The 21,906-nt window shown below is 38.6% G+C and overlaps 2 protein-coding genes across 5 annotated transcripts in view; both read left to right on the forward strand.

The window, feature by feature from the left end:
- The window catches only part of LOC106959378 (SKI family transcriptional corepressor 1 homolog-B-like), a 16,408-nt gene extending 11,988 nt beyond the window's left edge, over positions 1 to 4,420 (forward strand). For 2 of the 4 annotated variants that reach the window (XM_015051929.1, XM_015051930.1), the window contains exon 8: positions 3,329 to 4,420. In XM_015051929.1, the coding sequence (XP_014907415.1) occupies positions 3,329 to 3,465 (137 nt within the window). In that variant the 3' untranslated portion in view covers positions 3,466 to 4,420. Of the gene's footprint in view, positions 1 to 541; positions 775 to 3,328 lie in introns of those variants that run through there. The other 2 variants (XM_015051933.1, XM_015051934.1) reach the window with 2 other exon arrangements.
- A 4,529-nt stretch (positions 4,421 to 8,949) lies between these two features.
- Positions 8,950 to 21,906, forward strand: part of LOC106959376 (E3 SUMO-protein ligase PIAS1-like) — a 69,673-nt gene continuing 56,716 nt past the window's right edge. The window contains exon 1 of the mRNA XM_015051927.1: positions 8,950 to 9,028. Coding sequence (XP_014907413.1) covers positions 9,005 to 9,028 — 24 coding nt within the window. The 5' untranslated portion in view covers positions 8,950 to 9,004. The remainder of the gene's footprint in view (positions 9,029 to 21,906) is intronic.

The following is a 21,906-nucleotide window of genomic DNA, read 5'->3' on the forward strand; positions in this document are numbered from 1 at the left end:
CTTACTTACTTACTTACTTACTTACACTCCGTACACAGACATTTTCTAGAGGTGTTGTAACATGTTGTTGTATGAGACAAGTTGAAAGTACTTAAATTTAAGATTTAATTAAAAAGTTAAACACTAATTTTGTTTCATCAGTCATCTTGTCTTTCTTTCTTTTTTTTTGTTTTTTTTTTTACTTTTAAATGCTCAAGAGATAAAATGAACATGTTTTTTTAAATGGAAGAAACAAAGTGGGCATATTTTTTTTTTATAACTTCTGAGATTTCCCAGTCATTTGTTGTCAACTGAAACAGGTTGAGTTTTGCTCTTTCTTCAAACGCGTTTTGCTGCAATTTCTCAACCTCCTGTTCTGGTCAGTCAGGTTTGCAACGAGCGAAGTGTCATTTTTTCAGAGGGCCACAAACGGGGTACCCGGGACCGCGCTTTGGACACCTCTCGTTTAACATGTCAGAATTAAAATAGAACCGGTCGCTAATCAAACTTTTGTTGTTGTTCTCGCCTTCATGTCCTCGCCGACGGACTCCTTCCCCCCCAGAAGCTCACGACGCCCTTCACCATTTCTCCTGCAAGATGCTCACTCCCCGTCAGTGCACCGGAGCCTGCACCTTCAAGCCGCCCCTGCTGCCCCCTTAGTGCCAGCGCACCCCAGCAGCCCGAGGAAACACACACAAACTCACAAACACACAAACTCACAAACACACTCAAAGATCCGGCCTCGAGAGCCTTCATGTGTTCACCTCTCCCACCTGTGAACCCGGGACTGCTGCTCCTCCTCCTCCTCCTGCTGCTGCTGCTGCTGCTGTGTGGATACACCTCTGAGAGAATCATTCAAGGCTCCGGAGGAGACGGACTGGGCCGCGGCCTCTCCTCCAAAGAACCAGACTCTTGTGTTAAAGAGGAAACGTGAGCTTCACGCTGCGAACCGGAGAACTGCTGATCCGAAGCTGCGGAGCTCAAACCAAGGAACGAATGGAAACTGTTTGCTCTTTCACTACTCTGAAGAGAAAAATACTACATTATTTACATACAAATATATATATATATATATGTCATGTGACAATGTGCAATGCTTGTATTTATTATGACATTAAGTTAAAAAAAACCCTCATTTGTTAGATTCTGTTGCATCTTTGAATATGTTTTTACATGTATTTGTAATTTATCTTGGGTTTGTACACCGTGTTTGTCATGAAGCACTTTAAACGGACGACTTTTCCAAACACCAAAACTAAAACACGTTTCAATTCGTCTTTGCGTGTCACAAACGCAGCACGTAGTAACGAGCACTTAGCGCAGCGACCCCTTCAGGTTTTCACTTCAGACTGTAAAGAAAAGTTCTGCAACGAGCTAAAAGGAAGAAGAAAACAAAACCAACACACTGATGCATCTGTTTAAGAATGTGTTTCTCATTCTTACTTTCTGTTGAATTTGTCTGTCTCAGCAAACTGAACCAAAACCTTTTTTTTTTTTTTTTTCACCTGAAGCGCTTTTTATACGAACACTGTTCCAAGTATGTAAACTACAAGCTTCTTCTTTTGTCTTTTTTTGTTCTTTCTCATTCGCTGAACTCGTTCAAAAGAAGAATCGACTCGAAAGCAGCTCTGAAAGAATCGACTCTTGCTTTCTGACACAAACACACCATTCTCCTGTTTATCTCTGTACAAATTCAAATAAAACCTGAAAAAGCTCTCTGGGCCTTTACTGGTATTTTTTCCCTCTAGGTCCCCTGTTGGGAGCCTGACACCTGCTGGCCTCTTTCCAGAACAGCTCCCCTCTCCTCCGGTGTGGATCAGGTTGCCTCCCATAGTAGTTTGAGCTCAACATGATCTCTTTCATTAGGCGGCCGACATCAGCGCATGACATGTCCAGTCATCTTCTAATGTTTGACGTGGAGTCGGGGAGGCGAGGTGGGGGTGAGGGAGGCTGGTTGATCCACTGGTGAAATCTAATTCTTCAGATGGGACGACTAATAGATATTGATTACCCTGCGTGCCTCATGCTGAGACAGACACTCGCATAATGTCACTGGTGCAGGTTGAATGCTAATTTTCTGCAGACATAATTGCCCTCTGAGGCAGAGCTTGTTCCCTCTGAATGCTGACGAGCTCCAGAAGATGAGCAGCATCATGACACGGTGGGGATGACTGGGGCTGATATGTGGACACAAACACTGACGGATTACTTGTCTTGTTGAGTTTGATCTCGTTTAATTGATCGACTGTCCCTGGGATTATTTGGCAGGATTTACGTTTCTCTTTGTGCTTGTTTTGTGTGTTGTGAGTTTTTTTTTTTTTTTTTTGGCATGTGTCACTCACCTGTGATTGTTTTTGAGAATGTCTGTCTTTCTGTTTGCTGTTATTTTTATGAATATTTGTAGGTTGAATTGTGTTTATTGTATTTTTGGGGTATTTTTAAGTTTTGTTTTTATTCATTTCTTTTTTGAGGTTTTGTGTCTCCCTGTTCTTGATTTGTGTCATACAGTTTGTGCTTTTTTTGTGTGGATCTTTTCAGCATTTTTTTTATTATTATTATTATTATTTTTATTGTCTTTGCTTGGTTATTTTGTAACCTTTATGTAACCAGTCAGCAGTGTCTGGCCAGCGAACAGCAGGGCCTTCTTCAGGGATAACGAGCTATACAAGCAGACAAAATGTGGTAGTCATTTTAATGTCATTGTTTTGTGTTTTTCAAATTTCTTTTAATTTGTGTCATTATGGTTTTTAGAGAATAGTTTTGTGTATGTTTTTGTGTCATTGTTAATGTTTATTCATTTATTTTGTATGCTTCGGTTTTCCAAACTCTAATTTCAGTTTTTTTTAAAAATCTGATAGTCTTAAAATCATTTTTTACTTTTGCATTTTTATAGCCTTCTTGCATCATTTTGTAGCTTCCTTGTGTTCATGTTGTTGATGTACAGTACACATTGTGGATGTGAAACAGAGCCAGGTCAAGGCATGTGCAAGCTAAGCTGCTTCAGGTAAAGGGCCATTTCACATAAATTATAGCTAAAACTTCAAATATATTAAAAACAAAACTTGAGATATATATTTTTTTCAGTTTACAGAATTGCAGCTTTTTATTTGCTTGAGGTTCAAGTAATATACTGAGGAAAATTTTCATTGATATTTATGTTAACATATGTAATTTACTGTTGCTTGATGACTCATTTCTGCTGCTCGTGTCTTCAAACCGATCAATAAATAAATGACAGATGGAAGCTCCTCTCTGACTGCTGAGTCTGCTGTACTCCACACACATCTGTCACACCAAACGAGTAAGTCATATTTCGTCTCCACAGTTTAATTATGCCTATTTATTTCAGACATAATGTGCACTGGAATTTGGGTCCCACAGCCTCAAGCGGCTCTGGTTTTGGATGTCAACTTGGTGAGCAGGTTTCCCTTTCTGTGTCTGCATGTTGCTTCTCCTGGTAAAAATACAAAGTCAATGCAGGCTTGATAATCCTTTCTGTGACAATTTCTCTTCATTATATCTCTGTATTTCTGTTGGTTCAGATCTCTTTTGTTTTTTTAACTTTCTGTTTCAGGAGGTTTTGTGCCTTCTTTGTGCTGCTAGTATCCCTGGAGTCTCTGTTCGCTGCGGTGAACAACACACACACACGCACGCACGCACGCACGCACGCACGCACACACACACACACACACGTCAAATAAACTGAATTGATGTATGAATTGAACTTGTATTTGACCTGCACCTCCAGCTAGCCCGTCACATCACACACAAGCTCCCAAACAACAATTAACAATCTCAGACATAATAAAAACAAATTCAGAATGGAGGACATAAAGCTGCCCTAACTCAGAGTTTCCCTAGTTGATTACTTGCTGAAGCCGTGAGTAGATGTTTCACTGTCCAACAGGTCATAAGTTATAAGTTCACACATACTGTCCTACACAAGATGTTAAACGTCTTATATAATTTGGCAGGATATTAAACATAAGATTTTGAACATCTTATGGTCAACATCTTATGTTGAAGATGTTCTTATGTTGAACATCTTCAACATGAAATGTTGAAGGATGATGTATGAGAGAAGTATTTTTACAACTGACGTCCTAAACAGCATAAAAAAATGAACTGTTGACAAAAAAGTTACCGATTGTTGACTTTTTTCCCTTTCAGTATAGTTAATTCAGCAGTAATTCACATTTATATAATCACAACAAACCTTTGCTGTGTAAAAGAAAACTTATGACAGTTGGCTTGTCGTAAAAAGTAAAGTGTGCTACTATTGATCGTCTTTTTGTGTTGTGCAACACATGATAAAAATGAATTAAATTGAGTTGAATTGATAAATAACAGATTGTTTCATCATGCAAAATAGAGTTTGGATTTCAAATTCAAGTAAGCTGCTTTATTTTGGGGCTTTTGTTAGGGCCCATAGGACAAGGGGTGTAAACAGGATGTAGTGTTGGTGTTTGGTGCCACCCTCTGGCTGGAGACAAAACTACCAATTCAGCACAGCCACAAAAAACTGAACTGCACCTGAATCTCCACGGCGACCCTGGTGAACCGATGACACTGTCTTTACAGTCAAACAAAGAGTAGAGTGGACTGCAAGGGATAAATCAGCTCTTATAGGGCTTGTAGACTGGCATGTTCTCCCGTCTTACCTATTATTTTGAGAAGTGGGTAAGATGGACTGTGACATACTGAGGAGCTATTTGGATTATTTGAATCAGGTGTGTCACTTGTAAACCTGGCTGAGGGCTGGCGGTAGACAGCCATGTCCTAGAAGAACAGGAAATTGTGGATTACTGATAAACTATTAGAGACACAGATCAACCTGAGGCGCCGCACAATTGTGAAAATCCTGTATTAATATTTTAAGCAGGAATTTGCGGCAACACTAACTGTGGTACCAGTGAGTGATTTAAAGATGAAAACAAAACTTTATATGTTAATGTGGGATTTTTTTCCTGAATTGAATAAATATTTTAGTGATATTAAATATTTGAGTTTTTTTTTTTGTTTGTTTGTTTGTTTGTTTTCTAAAATTCACAGAGTGGGATTTTGTTCAGCGATGAAAGATGAATACATTTTCTAGGATTTTGCAAGTATTTACCAATAAATATGGATGGCCTCGTACAAACTATGCCATGACCAATTTTGTTATCTTCTACTTTATTGCTGTATAATTTAATCAGAAGGGTTGATTCAGAGTTGACTGCGTTGCATTTAATGACTTGTTTACACCACGTAGTTTTTGGGCGATAGACGTTTTTTTGTTTGACGTCAGGCCTTCATGTTTAACTTTAAGTGCATCAGTGGATCCCATTCACAGTCATATCGAGCATTTCATAAGAAGAATAACTCTTTACTTTTGCTTCTGGATCATGGTCTGACAGTATTTGCTCCCTGGGATGTGGATTGATTATTTGGTCTATAATCATTTGTGGTCAGTGGACACCTGTCCCCTCGCTGGGCATCAACAATGCAACAGATGGCAGCGATACATGATGACATAATGAGGCCTCTTCTCTCTGAACCAAGCAGCAGAACTGGTTTGTCAATAAGTCTTTGTGCATTTCTCTTTTTTTTATCTTCATTATGGATTTGTGCACAAAGCCAAAATGTGTTTAGTGTTATAAAGTTCGGTGCGGCGTGGAAGAACAGCCTTATTACAGTAAGCAGGGATGCCAATGTTTGGTAATTGTGCAGGATGAGCTCTGGAGGATTCGCGTCATGCTGGATTTGTTCTCTTTTGAAATCACTTGGCGCCACCTACTGGCCTCCAAAAGCAAAGTAAAGAATAGTTTTATTTTTCTCCACAAATATCCGGTTGGCCACAACATCAGAAAGTGTATCTGAAGATTCCTAGTTTGAGTTTGAGCCAGATTGAAAAATTGTGAAAGAAACAAATGAAGGCTTAAAATTGAAATATTCATATGCTTAACAAAGAAGTTCTTTGAAGCTCTGCTTTTGTCACCAAAACGGAAACATTACAATAACATTTTTTTTAAAATTCTAATTGGAAAATCATCAGAAAGACCCCAAAATATTTCTCAGCTCTGATCTGCAAAGAATTTAACTGTTCCATTATTTACAGAGGCAGAGAAAACATCATGCAACAGCCAAGGTCTGAAGCAGTACGTAAACATGTGTGGCCTTCGGCTCGTTGGGCCACAGCATGAAGGATAGTCAGAAACTGGCTGTTAAAGAACAAAATGTGCCGAAGGTCGCGTGATAGAGGCTGTCGTTTTAAGTTTAACAGAAAGTCCAAGGTTATCCCGCCAAAGTTTGCTTTCAAGTTTTGGTTGTAAGGTAACAAAAATGACAGCTCTAGGGTGTGAATAGTTTTGCAGTTTTAACTTTCAGTAGAAACTTTCCAGCGCTCTCAGGACGGTTTCTGAAAAGAGTCAAGTCCTTCCAACATGTTGGAAACAGTTTTAAATTTGATGGGCCATTTTAATGTTTTTTTTTTTTTTTAAGTCAAAGACTTTTGACTAGGATGCAGTTTAATTTGTTTTGCATTTTAGTCAGTCAACTTAGTTTACTTAAATAATTAGAAAAAAAGATCAGTGAAAAGTGAATGTCTATGACCCCTTACAATGTGTCACCATAACACCTAGAGGAAATATTTAGTTTTTACAAGCAACTACTTCCTCCTTTTCAGACAACTAAAATTCATCTCCATACAATATTGTGGTCTTGTTTTTTTATTAGTCGACAAAAACCTTAACATTTCATTTTAATTGTTGTCATTCTACTTGGCTTTTTGCCTAGTTTTAGTTTAGTTTGTTGAAGCAATAAAAGATTGTTGACGAAATATTTTCATTGTAGTTTCAGTCGATTGAGTTAGTATCGGTTGGATTAGCTTTTTTGGACAATTATTTATGCCTTTAGTGGTTAAAGCAACTCAGTACTTAATTTATATTTGCACGTTGTCGCCATTTTATCCCAACACCTTTCTAATGAAAGAAAGATAAATGTCATGACCAGAAATCTAGATAACATGACTAATGTTGGGTTCTGTGCCTTTTAAATGTTTTAGTTTTCACAGTGTTTTGAAGACTAAACAATTGAAAACAAGTCAGAAGGTTTTATTTTTGTCATATCAAAATTTTTTACGAGTTGACTCTTCTCCTTCACAGATTATTTATTTTTCTCTTTGTCAACTTCTAGGACAAAACCTGACTATTCTTGTCATAGAGTTTTTTTCAGGCTGTTTGGTGCATTTATCAGCTCACTTAGCATTTATGTAACAGCTTGTGCATTTCTAAAAAAAAAAAAAAAAACAAAAAAAAAAACTACAAACTGCAAAATGTTGCAAAATGCTCACAGTGGAGTCTTCATTCATCAAAAGCAAGAATCATGTCATCAGAATGAAAAGTCCTCGCATGTTTATGAACAATATATTCAAATAGCTTTGTCATGATTTCATTGCAGACACTAACTGAAAATACTTTGGATTACTTGTACAGCCATTTGAAAACTGACAGATACAGTCAGTTACACTTAACTGTATTTTTTGTGAGCTAAATGAGGACCAGACACTGAATATGCATGCTTTGCATTTTTGCTGCTCGTTGCTGTTCCTATTCATTCACAACGTTGCGCAAAAGAAAGCACAAATTTATTTTCAGCGAACATTAGAAACAGCCTGTGGGTAAAGCTGTGCACAACCGTAAATATGATTAGTAGAAGCTGATGTTCACGTGAGAGAAACTGTTCACTTTGGGAGACATTTTTGAGACATAAGTATATAGAACATTATGAAACAACAGAGTGTTGTACAGAAGCAATCGATGCATGCGCAAAATGATTGGCAATTTTTTGGAAGAAATGACAAAAGGCATATATGATACACAAAGGCCTAAGTGTTGTGGACGCTGAACCAAAAGTTAGGAGAAGTGTTATTTCTTGGAGTTGTTAAGCTCTGCCTATGGACCTGGGTTGAACGAACTGACCACAGGTAATAAAAAAGGGTGTGTTGTTAAAAAGGGGTCAAAGTGCAGAGAATAGAGAGAGAGGATACAAAATTTCAAGGTTCTGCTCTTTGATTCACTTTGTTATTCTTGGCTTAGTGCACGGTGCTCCATCATGCTAGCAGATGCACAGTTCATCGCGAGTTACTCTCAGAGGACTTTTTGATCACACTTTTTTTTTTTTTCTAGGCAGTGATCTTGTGAAGCACTGGGACCAAGTCCATGAGACGAGAAACAGCTCAACGCAGAGATTGTATCAGAATGCTCCATGGTGTTGTGAGCGCCACGCTGGCCACATATCAAATCTCACTTTTTTTTTTTTCTTCTTGGGACAAATTTTCTCCCACACGACCCTGAAAATCCAAAGGAGTTTCCTGCTGTGCATCTTTGTGCTTTCTGCAGTATTTTAGTCCATCATTGTTGTTCCTCTTGGACAAAGGTGGTAGAGCTAGTTGGAGGCAAAGCGATGAAAACTGGATGCAAACCAAAAAGCTACAGGAAGACAATCAGTTATAGACACATCTTTCAAACAAGTCTGCCAATTAAACTGATAGATTGGTTAACAACTTGCATTTATTTGACCACATAACTTTGCGGTTTTATTAGCTCATAAATAATTTTATTGCTCTTAGTTGTAATTGTTGCTGTCCTCTGTAATTATGGTGAAGCTTCTGTTTAAGTAACTTGCATAACTAAAAGTGACACAGACAACAATTTCACTCTTACCTCACAGGTTTACCAATAAAACTGTACTGAAACTAAACAAGCCAGTAACTTTGCATAGGTATTAATATAAAATAATAATGTATTTTTTGTTGCTGTTGTTAAAAGATAGATAGATAGATAGATAGATAGATAGATAGATAGATAGATAGATAGATAGATAGATAGATAGATAGATAGATAGATAGATAGATAGAATTTAGTTTTTCCTATTTTCAGGTGTGTTCTTGAACCCATCACTATCGCTTTGTGCGCGTTCACGAATCCCCTCTGCGCGTCCCAGTCATGTGACAACACCTCAGCACGCCTGCGCACAGAAATAGAAGATGGCGGAGAGTGCGGACCTGAAGGTAAGGCGCAGCCTGAAATTATTACAAATTTAAGCCGGTCCTGCAGTATTTCATTGTGGCTCCGTGCAGTTCTGGAGCGGACTGAGTGTCGGGAGGGCTGGGAGCCTGTCGGGTTGAAGGTTTCCCACCGAAACGCGGCAGAAACTTTTTTTTTTTCTCAATCCGCCAACAGCTCCTGCGAACATGTTTATGTTGATGTTGAGAGGCGCTGGTTTGGCTGAAACGGACGGTCTTCCTCAGCGCACCAGCTCCTTCCCGGGCGCCTGTCACTTATCCCGGTCACAACTCGGTCTGTAGGAGTTAAAACAGTGTTTTTTATGCGAGTTTCTCCTGCGTGCCGGGGCGGTTTTGACGCGGCGGCAGCCTCCAGACTACGAGGCGGGTTGAATATAATGAGAGCAGCTTCTCCACACCTGTGAATTCTTAGTTAAAACCCGCTCATTATTACGGGCTTATCTATAACCCAGAGGCTGCTATCGATATGCAGCTTCGTTTAAGAGCAGAGGCCCTGTCCGCCTGCATGTGGATGCAGATCACCTGGCTTGGACCAATAAGCCTGAGGTTTAGTTTACCTGTTGATGATCCAACACACCTCAGTGTGTAACGGTGCGCTGGCTGCTCACTCCCGTTATTCCAGGATCGGTTTTTACATGAGCTCCGGGCTGATTTAATGAATCGATCGTCTTATTTTAGAGCTTTTCTTACACCGGTTTCTGTGATCTCTTCTCTGTCAGCTGCTGCTGTTCAAACACCGTTAACAACTGGGTTCGTTTTCTTTATTGGTTTGCCACATACGGGTTATTGGTTTGCACCGATTAGATTTGACCTGGCTCATGTTTACATAGATCTGGTTTGCAGCGAAGGTTGTCTTATGCTAGTTGGAATTAAACAACAGTAAAGTGTTAATTGCGTAATGGCTGAATAACATTCATTTTGTCACTGAAATCAGTGGGGGGGGGGGGGGGTTTCCCATTGAAAGCCAGCAGATTGCATACGTTAGTATGAATGATATGCAGTTTTGTGGATATATTAATTATTATGAACAGATTACAAGGTTATCCTCTTTTATGAGTCACAAGATATTTCCCTAAACTGTCAGATTTTTTTGTTAGTTTGTTTTGTTGAGTTGAATCATTGCACCAAGCTAAATTCTCTTAGTTTAGAGAAAACAGTGGTAATTCTTTGTTTGAGGGTAAAGGGCCCAGGTTTTGTAATAATTGGACTGCCTGTCAGAGCTGGTAAAAGGAAAAATTCACCCAGTTCTGATATCTTTAGTTCTGTTTTCCTCAGGACTCCTTCTAATTAAATTCTTCTCTGCAGGTGTTTGTTGTGATTAAGTGGTAACAAATTCTCAAACTTTATGGATTTATTAAGAAGAGAGTATTAAGATAAGTCTTGGGAAACTAACTACTGTAAAGACGAATTAATTTGAATTTCTTTGTCTTTTTGAAAGTTTGGTAAGGCTAGAAATCAGTGGATAAGCAAACAGTGCTGTTAAAAGTGATGAAAATATCAGATGATTAAACACTAAGAAGCAGAAAGTCTTTCAATGTTTACTTTAAAATCTAACACTTGATTATTTTGTGACACTCTTCAGCTAGTAGACCCATGGTTTCGGCTTCACATGTAAGCTCTGGGTTTGCATGGAAACAGATTTCATACGCAGTTGTGAAAAAGTATGGAAAATGTTTTCAGACTTTTTCCTTTTGTTTATTTAAAAGATTGAAGACTTTCATTTCTAATAAATGAATGTCAATTTGGTGACGTGGAAATGCCATGCTGTGTCTTGTTTCGTTTTGCGTCTACGAATTCAACCAATCCATGGAAAACTGAGCTTTTACTCAATCCCAAAATAATCTAGGAAATGATTGGATGTCGGTAGGCTGTTTTCAAATCTGAAAAGAGTTGTGGAGAAACAAAAATGAACATGGCAAAAATGTTTCCAGGCTTCTTGGATGGCCTCATTTTATGGTCCAAAAGATAAAATATTAGAGTTCCAGAGAAAAAGCATGTTTTCTCACACAACCACAGGTGTTTGGACTCAGTTGTTTAGAGATGCCCTCCATATTGGGCTGTGGTTGCCACTAAATATATCTTGAATTAATTAGTGCCATTTGCTTTTCAGTGATGTTGTTGTTATATGTACTGTATGTTTTGTTTTTGTTTTTTTTTAAAAGGCTGTAGTTTCTCGGTTCTGTTTTCCCCCCTCTTTCTGTGTAGAAGCAGACTTCTATGGTGTCGTATTCGCTTTCTCCTTTTTCCTCGTCTATTTGTGTCTCCTTTCTCTTAAACTGTTTGCCATGCTTTGCTCCCTTTCTTTTTCTCTCTTCTTCCCTTTCTTTTCTGTCACTCTGTCCATTGCATTTGAAATAAACCCAATGTAATTTCTAATCCAAGTTTAGGTAATGATGTCACTGATGAACTTCTTGGCACTCAGATTCAGTTCTGGGTGCCGCAGCGCCGGACGGGATGTAAGAGAAAGATCAGAGACATAAAGGACTCTTTAGGCTGATATTTATTTTACGTCCTTCATTTTTGTTTCGTCGTATTAAAGGTTGCAGTTTTAAGTCTTGTTGATAGTTGTGGTTTTTGTTTGTCCAAGAGAGAAGCATCTAATAAATTAATTTTAATGCAACAAAAGATCAACGTTACAAAAACCCAACGGAAAATTAATGAAAATATTTGCAGTTAAGAAACCCCGTTACTAAATTATTCACTCTTGCTTTCTTCCTAATTTAAACACGTGTTAAATATGTCCCCTAGGTGTTAGAGCCACAAAGTCCTGCACATCTATGATGCACAAGACTCTGTATATCGCATAGAAATTCACAATATTTCTGACCAAGAAACACACATTCACTCAAACATTATATGAACAGAGAAAAATACGCAAAGGTCAGTGAGTGCAACAGAAAGATGTCCAGAAAGAGACTAGAAGTGATGTTGATGGTAACGTTGTCTCTGTAACAGAGTTGAAGTTGCTCTCAGACCATCATTATTTTCAGATGTGTGGTTTTAGACGCACGTATTGTTTCTAAGACTCGGTGTTTTCTGGCAGCCATTGGCTCTCGTGGATTTGTCATCCTCGTGGCATCAGCGATGCATCTTAGACGAACTGATTGCTTTACATCTGCGTTCGGTTCAGGTTTCATGCCGATGCATCAAGCTGGACGTTTTCATACTAGTGAAGCATTAGCGCCCATAAAGTCCCGACATATTTACGATAACAGTGATTTATCTACTTCCTCTCTCATTTTGTTTGGAAATAAATAACTGAGCCCCATCATACTTTTAATTCTGTTTCATACTTTATGAAGAAAAGTTGACCTTTCAAAATAAGAGAGTTCTTCTCTCCGTGTGAATCCTTGTGAGCAGAACTAGCTGTGATGTTGACCACTGCAGCTGCCAAGTTTGCAAATTTACAATTGTGACAGCGTGAAGATTTATAATATGTGTAAATGTGTAACATGTATAATATGTGTAACATATTTACATGCATGTGTAAATATGTGTGTGTAAACAACTGTTTGCGTTTTATCGTCTGCTGTTTGAGCAAAACACTTATTGCCCCGATCATATCACATCCTCTTAATATAACGTGTGTGTATATATATATATATATATATAACGTGTATATACATATATTTATTTAGCTGTCTGTGGTAATGAGTCATCATAAAGTTTTACTTTCTATATAAAACATCACAAAATTATGAGAAAAAGAGCCAGCCACATATTTCAAAAGCACAATGCAAACTCTGAGTTGTTTTTAATGTCGGCTTTTATGGGATATGCAAAGAAACTCAGTGAAGATGTTTTTTGAAAACTTTTTTTTCCCCTTAAGCAGATCAAATATCTTACTTGTATTCAAGAACCATAACTAATAGGATTAATAACATCCTGGCTTAAATGGTAGCAGTTTGCAGAAGCTTGAACTCATGACCCATCATGTTCATTATGCCTTACTTGTGTGAAATTTGAGGGGTTTTTTTAATTTGCATGCACCTAAGCGAGCATTATGACTCCATATTTGTTGAGCGTTGCTTTGAATCTTGTGGCCACCTGGAGTTGGGTCTGTCCTAAAGGAGATTGAAGCAGATTTAAACACTTCCAGGGTTTGTTTTATTCAATTAAAACTCCCCTCATCCTAAAGAAAATCCATCCCCAGGACATTAGGAAGAGGCGATCATGCTTTTTTCATTTATTAGGCTCCTGGTTGTATAGTTTAATACTTTACATCCTGAATCAATGCATAAAGCTGCCGTGCAGTCATCTCCGATAAAATCCTCATGAAAGCCTCTGATGTTGTTAACCCCCCTCCCTGCCCGCTCTCCCACTCTCCCCAACACGTCCTGTTGCATCGCATTTTGTTTGAGAGGAGTCTCGATCCGCCTTTAGCTCCTTTGAACTGTCTTCTTTCTTCTCCGGAGCTGCTGCAGCAGCAACCTGGCAATACAAATGACTGTCTATGTGCAGGCAGCTTATAGGTGGAGACAGTCTATTTGTAGAGCCTCTGGCTAGGTTAATCCCTAATGATACAGGCCCTCGTCTTTGCTTCCCTACATCCTTTCAACACCTGCCTATTTCTTTTATTGCTGTTGTCATTATCGCCGCACTTAATTTCCAGTTCGAGCAGAATGAGAAGTTCAGGTGGAAATGTCAGATTGTGCGATTGCTGGTCTCGTGAATGCCGCACGCAGCTTTTTGAGATGTAAAGGTTTAGATGCGAAGCTTTTCACCCAACCCAGAAAAGGAGGGAAATATATACATATATGAAACACTTGATAAATGGAGTTATGATGCGTAGCAGCGCAAAAACAGATGTGATAAACCACACAATGCCAAACCTGATGCAGATGTTGCATGTTTCTTCTGCTCCAGAGATGTCAGAGATGTTTAGCGTCGAAACATCTGGAGCAAACTGTTGTAGACGGTTTGTTGCCTTTTTGCCCATGTTCTCAGTATTCAGGGAGGTTCACCAGTTGGCCTGCCAGACAAAGATAACAAACATGCTTTGTCACTTCAGGCAACGTGATATATGTTCTACATGTTCCGCCCAGTCAAAGCGCCATTCGAGCTCCATTATCGTCAGACTTTTCTTGCCCCGCGAGAGTACATGCTTGTCTGCAGCCATCGACTTTTGTGTGGTTTTTGCAGAGATGGAGCTTTCCTTAACTCCTGTGGTGATTTAGTTGCACAGTGCTGTTGCTGTGGAAACATGTCACATTTGAGATGGACATGGGGTAGGCAGCAGTGTGGAGCTCAATTGCTTGTTTCCAACAGGAGGAACGAGAGAGGGAGAGAAAATGCATTTTTCTTCCAGCATATTTTCCGGGACGTTGAATTATTTCAGGTATTAGAGATGTTTTGCTGGGAAACAAGAAAAAGTAAATGGTTGAAAAGTTGGGTTCATCAAAGAATATTCCTTCCTTCCTTTCTTTCTACTGTGGCACACATCAGGAGCGCTGAGTGTTCAGAATCAATAAATCCCTCCATCTGCAGCTTTCTGCAATAGAGATTTGTCACTTTTATGACTTATCATGCACTTGTTATTATTATTATTTGCTGCTGTGTGGCACAAGAGTCAGAGAATAAATTTTCACTAGCATTAGTATCCAATTCCTAATCAATCTCAGCCACAGTCAGACTCTCTCTCTGCAGTATGTTGGACCACATTTAATGAGATTTTATATGTTATAGCACCAAAATATTTAATAAGCATCAACCAAAAATACAGTACTTTCATGTTTTATTTGCTAAATAAGAGAAATATGCTTCTCAGAGTTTCCCCCAGAAAACTTGCTAAGCCCAAAGCAGTCGTGCAGCGGTCCACATCGTTTTTGATTGGAATATTAATACCTAAATACCAACTATATGTTTTTTTTTTTTAAAGCAATAAAAAAAAAAGCCTAAAATAAATAAACAATATTTAGCCTGGTGGGACACAAGTAAAGCCTGGTGGCCCGCCAGGCTTATAATACATGGGGGGGAAACCCTGCTATTTTAAAATGTTGCTATAGATATATTTGTTTTCTTATAGTTATTTTAGTTTTGCTGAAAAAAATCACAGATAATGAAAAATGAGACGCCGTAGTGAAAAATAAAGAAAAGGTACTAAATCAAGCCGGTTTTCTTCGATGAACTAGTCTGACTTTCTCTTTCTTTATTCCGCCTTTACACTCTATCACAGCTTTTGGAGGACATTTCTTTTAAGTTAACCTTATCTTATCTATGTAGTGCATAAAAGGCACATTTGTTCATGTTTCTTTGCAACAGTAAGTATTTCTAAACAGCCAACTTCGTCTTTCTTTCAACAAAGACAAATTTATGAGCGTTCCCTTCCTCAAGCCAGCTTGACTGACAGTGTGCAGCAACACATACTGGGTCCGTTACTCTGGTCTTACACGTGACGGTGGAATAAATAACATGTCGTGCGAACTGACACTTTCTGTTATTAACAACAAAATTAATACTATAAACTTTTTTTGTGGTTTTGAAGCTGCAACTGTATAAACCTTGGCTGTACCTTGATGGTATTAAAATGGTGACATGGCTGTTGCTTAAAGTGCCACAGGGGTTTCCTAACAAAGCATTTCATATATTTATTTTTGTTTTGTTAACATGGGAAATTGTTGAGGGTAGAGACATGTAGTCCCAGTCAGCATTAGCAGTCAAGCTGAGAGTTTTCATGCTTTATTTCCTTTGAACACTTCTGGTTGAAGTGAATGACTGATTAGTTGACCCTTTCAAAACTTTGTGACTGGGGAGATAATTCAGTCATCTGAATAAGATGTTTTGGAGCTGGGATACAGCTAATATCCACAATAAATCTTCATCAGTACTTGGAGACGGAAGGACTTTGTGAAACCATGCAAAAGGTGGACCGCATGGTAATGATGCCGTGCAGGACTGTGAGGCTGAAGCAGTGAAGCAATGTTAGTGGTGCGGTGGTTATTTCATGGTGTCAAAAGGGTTGGAGAAATGAATATAAAATTGGTAAATATCAGCCATAACAGCAATGTTTATACTGATGTTTATAGGCCCAAATTCTCCTATCGGTGCACCCCTGTTAGTTGTCCTGACTTAAAGCTGTTGGAGGATCTGGAGAGGGAGATACAATATTAGGATGATGGCAAGGATACCGACCATCCTCAAAGATCTGGATCCCAAATTCAAAGATTAATCATCCAAATACCAGTTGAAACATTAAAAATTATATGAAAAATTAGGATTGGATGCTGTAGTATAAACAAAAGATTTTTCATTGATTATTTAGAAGAGCATATCTAATTTTTAACATCCCATCTGGAATGCATAATGAAAAAAAATATATATATATATATATATTAGCAGCTATCCACTGCTGCAATGCTATATATATATTTTATATATATATATAAAATAGGAAAATAGGAAGTTAGAAACTGAAACATCCATCTACTCTGGAAAAAAATATTTTATGTCATGAAACACATCAGATGAGATGACGTAATGACTCGCGCTTACTGGAAAATATGTTTTTATTGCAGTCTGACCAGTCGCAGCCTCTACACTGACCTTTTGACCTTGGGGAGTGCTGCTGAAGCCAGTGACTCACCAAACGCCCCTCATTCTTTAGGAAGTAGTCTGCTTAGAGTGGCCCGATCCTTTTGGATATGCAAGAAAACTTCAGACTTCTCTGTTTGCCACTTGTGAAATCTCCAAATTAGAGGACAGCAACACACAATGTGGTAATCATCATCAAGTGATTAACTGAAAAAGCAAGTTCATTTTTTGCGAGATAAAGGTTAGTTTGATTAAATCAGCGACATCTTGTTTGTTTATCCTCATCAGTTTAATTAGTGGACCATTTGTCTGTGGCAGAGTTTTAAAGTAATCTCTGTTTTTGTTTGTCAGAGAAAAGCTGTTTGGGGAAATAAAAGGTATTGTTTATTGACCGCAGCGTCTCTGAATTATGACGAGCTGTGTACAGTTCTTCATCCTTTATTACCCCAGGTAATCTCATAAAGCCTCTGCTTCACCTTTTTACAACTCTAATTGCCTGTAATATTTATCATTAGGTTTCCTGAGATTGCTGTTTTACTGTCTGATCTTTGGCCAAATCGATTTGTTCCGTTAAAAACAGGAAACTATTCTTAGAATCACAGCTAACAATATCAGCGTGGATTGTTAAGGCAAAGGTCCATATGACATGTAGGAAAATATGAGCTATAAGTGACCTGTAGTGTCCTCCATCAAATAGTCTCCACCACATTTTGCGAGGTTCAGGATATCAGCTGCTAAAGAAAAAAATGCATCGAAGGTTTATCTGACTGAGCTGACAGTGATTCTTTGGACAGATTGTAAATTATATGCTTTATTTTTTTGCATAGTTTTTTTTAGATGAAGTGGAAATATGCCACACTGTCCTTCTGTCTTTTTTTTTCTTATAAAAGACATGAAAAAAAAGACAGTATGAGATACAAGATGCTGTGAGATATTTTGGGTTCCTAGTGGGAACACTTGGGTATCTTCAACTGGAGCTGCATGGCATGTTAGAAAAGCATGCAATATTGTTGAATATTGTAACAAATATGGCTGCAATTACCCCAGATTCCCCCCACTGTTTTGTTTCCTTTAAATTACATCTACAAGTTTTAACATCTTGGTCACAAAATCTATGCCATTGTTGAAAATCGCAGATTTTCAGTTAATCGAAGATGTTGCTGTCCATCATTTGTGTTTTCAGCACTGAAAAGTTTACGTAAATCCAACAGTTGAGGTATAATATTTGCAGCAGCGTAAGATTTCATCATACAAGATCTTCCGATATTGAAATATCGCAGTACTTCTCGTTCAGTTGAATGCTGCCTTGAGAGCGCTAGCCATTTGCGGTCAATATGACTTTGCCTCATCAAAGATGCAGTAATTACTCTTAAATCCTCTGACTGATAACGTTTTAGGTTCTTAGTAGGAACTAGGGGTGCATCGATTGCAGTTTGCTGGCCGATTAATGATCTAGCCTGACCTACCGATTCCGATTTTGGCCGATATCCTTTTTTTTTTTTTTTGTCTAAAATGTTGCAAAATGTAGCAAGAAAGTTGATGAGTTGCCAACAGTGAGATGACAATTGTTAACTGCAAACATATAGAGCTGATCTGGTGGGCTGATCTGCTAGTGAAACTTCTCTCACAGCAGAGCAGAAGATAGCAGTTGATTCCTACTGGGGATGCGGCCGATAAATTGGTGCATCCCCAGTAGGAACAATAAATGACAAGACAAGACACATATGAAAGCACAGTGAGTTGTTCAGACGTTGAAAGAGGCAGAAAGAATCGCTATAACAACCAATGACTTTGTCTAAGAGTACGTTGAGCTACATTGCAGTCACAGCACACACTATCAGTACTAACACAGCAGTGGTGAGTGTTGTACTGCAGACCATGCGTAGTGGAAGCGCTGTGCTAAGATCTGAAGAGAGAAAAAGAAATCCTAACAAGAAAGATGTCAGTTTGTTTAATTTGTAGAGAAATCAATAGAAAATGCAAAATAAAGGCCTTCTTGTAGCATAAACTTGATCTTTGAAGTTTTCTTGAAAGCGATATTAAAATCCGACCTTGTTCTTGTGAAATCATTGTCGTGTCTCGTCCTGTGAGTTTTAGGTATTGTTACGCCCGTAATTATGTGCATGACGTGCATCAGATCAAGTAGAGCTCTTATGATTGTGACATTGAATACATTGACATCGCAAACATTTCAATTACTGCAGCCATTTGATACATTGCAAAGCTTTGATTTCACTTTCAATTAAAACTTAGGTTTTATTCAAAGTACAGTACTTGGTTTGCAAAGTGTCAGAAAGGTAGATGACACGTTGGATGGAGAGTCTTTTGGGACTGAATCCACTTGTCTAGGTCGTTTTCAAGGTAACTGCATTTCTTAAGATGATGTAACCATGTGTCAGACTATGTTTATAGATAATTTTAAGGGGAAGTCTCAAAACATAAATATAAAGGGGATCATGTTTTATATAATTTTATGCTTCAGTCGTTAACTTAAGATGCAGCAAACCAGGTAAATTTGGTATTTTTACCTCTTTCTGCATCATTGTCACATTTGCAGTTGGATATGGCGCAGAAAGGAAATGAAATCTTAAGAACACATCAAGGCTGTCATCTTTCCTCTGAATGAAACTCTGGACCGGAGCTCAGCAACGTAACCACAGTTGCGTGGTCCGTATATGCAGTCAAACATCAAAGAGGCTCCTCTCAAGATAAAAGGCATCTGTGGTCCTGCCCAGCCTGTAGTCTCCTGCTCCCGTCTCTGCCATTCCCCTTCATCTCAAGTTCTGCCGACCTCCGCCAACCGAGCTGGACTAAAAGGCTGCTGCAGAGTGCGAGCACATCTCCTCTTTTCCTTCTTCGACATCCAGCTTTGCACTTTTTAAGACGGCTATTCTGTCTTTACAAAGCAGGAGATGTGGTTCTTCTCGGTCACAGGCGATTGTGTTAGCATTTAAAACAACGGTGCGACTTGAACCTTCGCCATCTTGGCCTCAGATCAGAAAAACGCCCTTGTCAACATTTCGTGATGCTCGGCATTGAACACAGCTGGTTTTAGATGTCTATCTTCCCGTGGCAAGCTGGGACTAGACCTCAGTAGCCTCAGGTGTGGATGAATGGCGTTTAATAATTAAAAAGAGACGCCTTTCAGGACTACGTCCAGGTGGGTCACCCGATCTTATCCAGCTACAAGAAGACCCGCACTCATCGACGTCATTGTCCCCCCAAAATGTTCTTTTGTTTGAGCCACAATGCACACCGTGATTGGGGTTCTAGAGAGAGGAGAGAGGGAGAAAACAACAGGCGGAGGCATTTCATAGTTAAGCTTGAGTCAGAGAAGCTGGAAGGCTAAGAGGTGGGGGGATGGGAGGACAAAGAGGGGAGGAGGCTGGCGCTCAGTACAGAGCCCTGTAGCCGAGAGTTGGAGCTTTATATAATGGCCAGGTAGTGTTCAACCTCTGCTTCCACCCCCCATCCACACACACACACACACACACACACACACACACACATGCACACATCCTGCAGAGACTGCCTGGCACAACATGAGCCTCACCATCTCCCAGCCTCCAGGGATTCAGAAGAACTGCAGTACTGTTCACCTTCTCAAAACCAAATGAAAGAACTGCACAGGTTTATTTTAGCCGTGCAAGTAAACACAGAGAGCTCAGCTGTGTTTTTCTGGATAACAACAAGGCAGATATTTAAGATTTGCACTACCTGTTTTTTTTTTTTTTTTTTTTTTTTAACCCTGGCTAAACAACAGGAACAGGTGAAATGAAGTCATTGATTTTCATGATTTTTGTTTATGGCTGCAGGTTGTGTTTAGGGTGGAAACTTCCAGATTTTGTTTATCTGGGTTTGTTTGTTTGAAGATAAAATGAAACAAACTCAGATTTGAGCGTAATTTAGCCAAGCAGGAGAGAAAAACAGAGTGATTATATGCGAGTGGTTTTGGTTTGTCTTTAATTTGACTATTGTGCGTCATTATTCAACGCACTTTTTCAGCGCGGATCACATCAGTGCTATGCACTGATACTCCAGCCTGATTTTCGCCTTTATGGGCGATGGGCCGATACTTGCAGGTGAAAACAATAGTATATTTTTCTTATCTACCTCTGGAAAGGTGTGGAAATCAGTCACAGTCCCCATTTCCTCCACCATGAGAGAGAGTTTACTGACAATAGGTGGCAATAATCGCCCCAATGTTGTCAACTTAGACACAAAAAAATTGATGTTGATCAAAATTGGAATTGACAAGTCAAGCTGATTATTGATCTACCAGAAAACTGTAACCAGGGCACCCTGGTCAGCGTATTAAAACCTTTCGTTATCCAGTTAGGCCTGAGCCTTTTTAATGTGATTATTATAAAACATGATTTTTTATAGTAGTATTTATTTCATTTTGTATGTTTTTAGTTTGATTACAGTTAGGAAATCTTTACCATCGTACCAGGAGCTTTAGTAAGGCTTAGTGAAAACTTTTGACAACTATTTTTCATACACTTCAAAGTCTTTAATCATCCCATATTTGTTTATGTTTTACTTTTTTTTTAACAGATCTTCTTCTAAGCTAGAAATGTGTTTTTATTGGTATTTTTTGTTGTGTTTCTACAGATTTTTAAAGACAAATTGTGACACTTGCGCTTTGGTTCTCGTCTAGTCCAGTACCTGACTACTTTATTAGGAATGTTGTTTTTGTTCTATAAGCCACTTAACCCTGACCTGTGAATCATTCAGATATAAATAACTCAAGGGTTTGCCCAGCGTTGTGTTAACACGGCTTAAAAAAAACCCGGATAGTTACCTGAATGCATCGCTCAGGCTCTGATTACAATTTTTGATGGATTTCTTTTTCCAAACTCTTAAAGACGTAATTATCAGATACTGTTTATTTTGTTGTAGATGGACATTAAGCTCCATTTTGGTCAGTTTTACGAGTGTAATTGACAATTTGTTGACTTGAAGTCCAGCAGGCTTTCAGGCGCTCTGGGAAAATTAGGACCGTTTCATAATATTTACCAAAAAAGTTTGTCTCCTCAGAAGTAAATGATAAACAAATTACATGTGGTTTAACTCTTAAGAAGTAAAAATCAATAGATGTATTATTTTTCTTTTTAAAAATGAATACTTTTCCTGATTAAAGAAATTCTAATTAATTAAAGGAATCAGTTTCTATTGTCTTTTAACCACCACCCAAAAAAAACAAAAAAGAAAAACTTTGACAAAGTTTCTCATGCTGCTTTCAGATTTCACATTCAAAACATAACAGCTGTGTGAAAGCCTAATTCTTCTTACAAAACTAAATATTTAGCTTTTAACGTCTTGGTTGACTG

Source organism: Poecilia latipinna, unplaced genomic scaffold (assembly GCF_001443285.1).
Source record: "Poecilia latipinna isolate Pla-1442-1.1 unplaced genomic scaffold, P_latipinna-1.0 Scaffold1074, whole genome shotgun sequence".
NCBI lineage: Eukaryota > Metazoa > Chordata > Actinopteri > Cyprinodontiformes > Poeciliidae > Poecilia > Poecilia latipinna.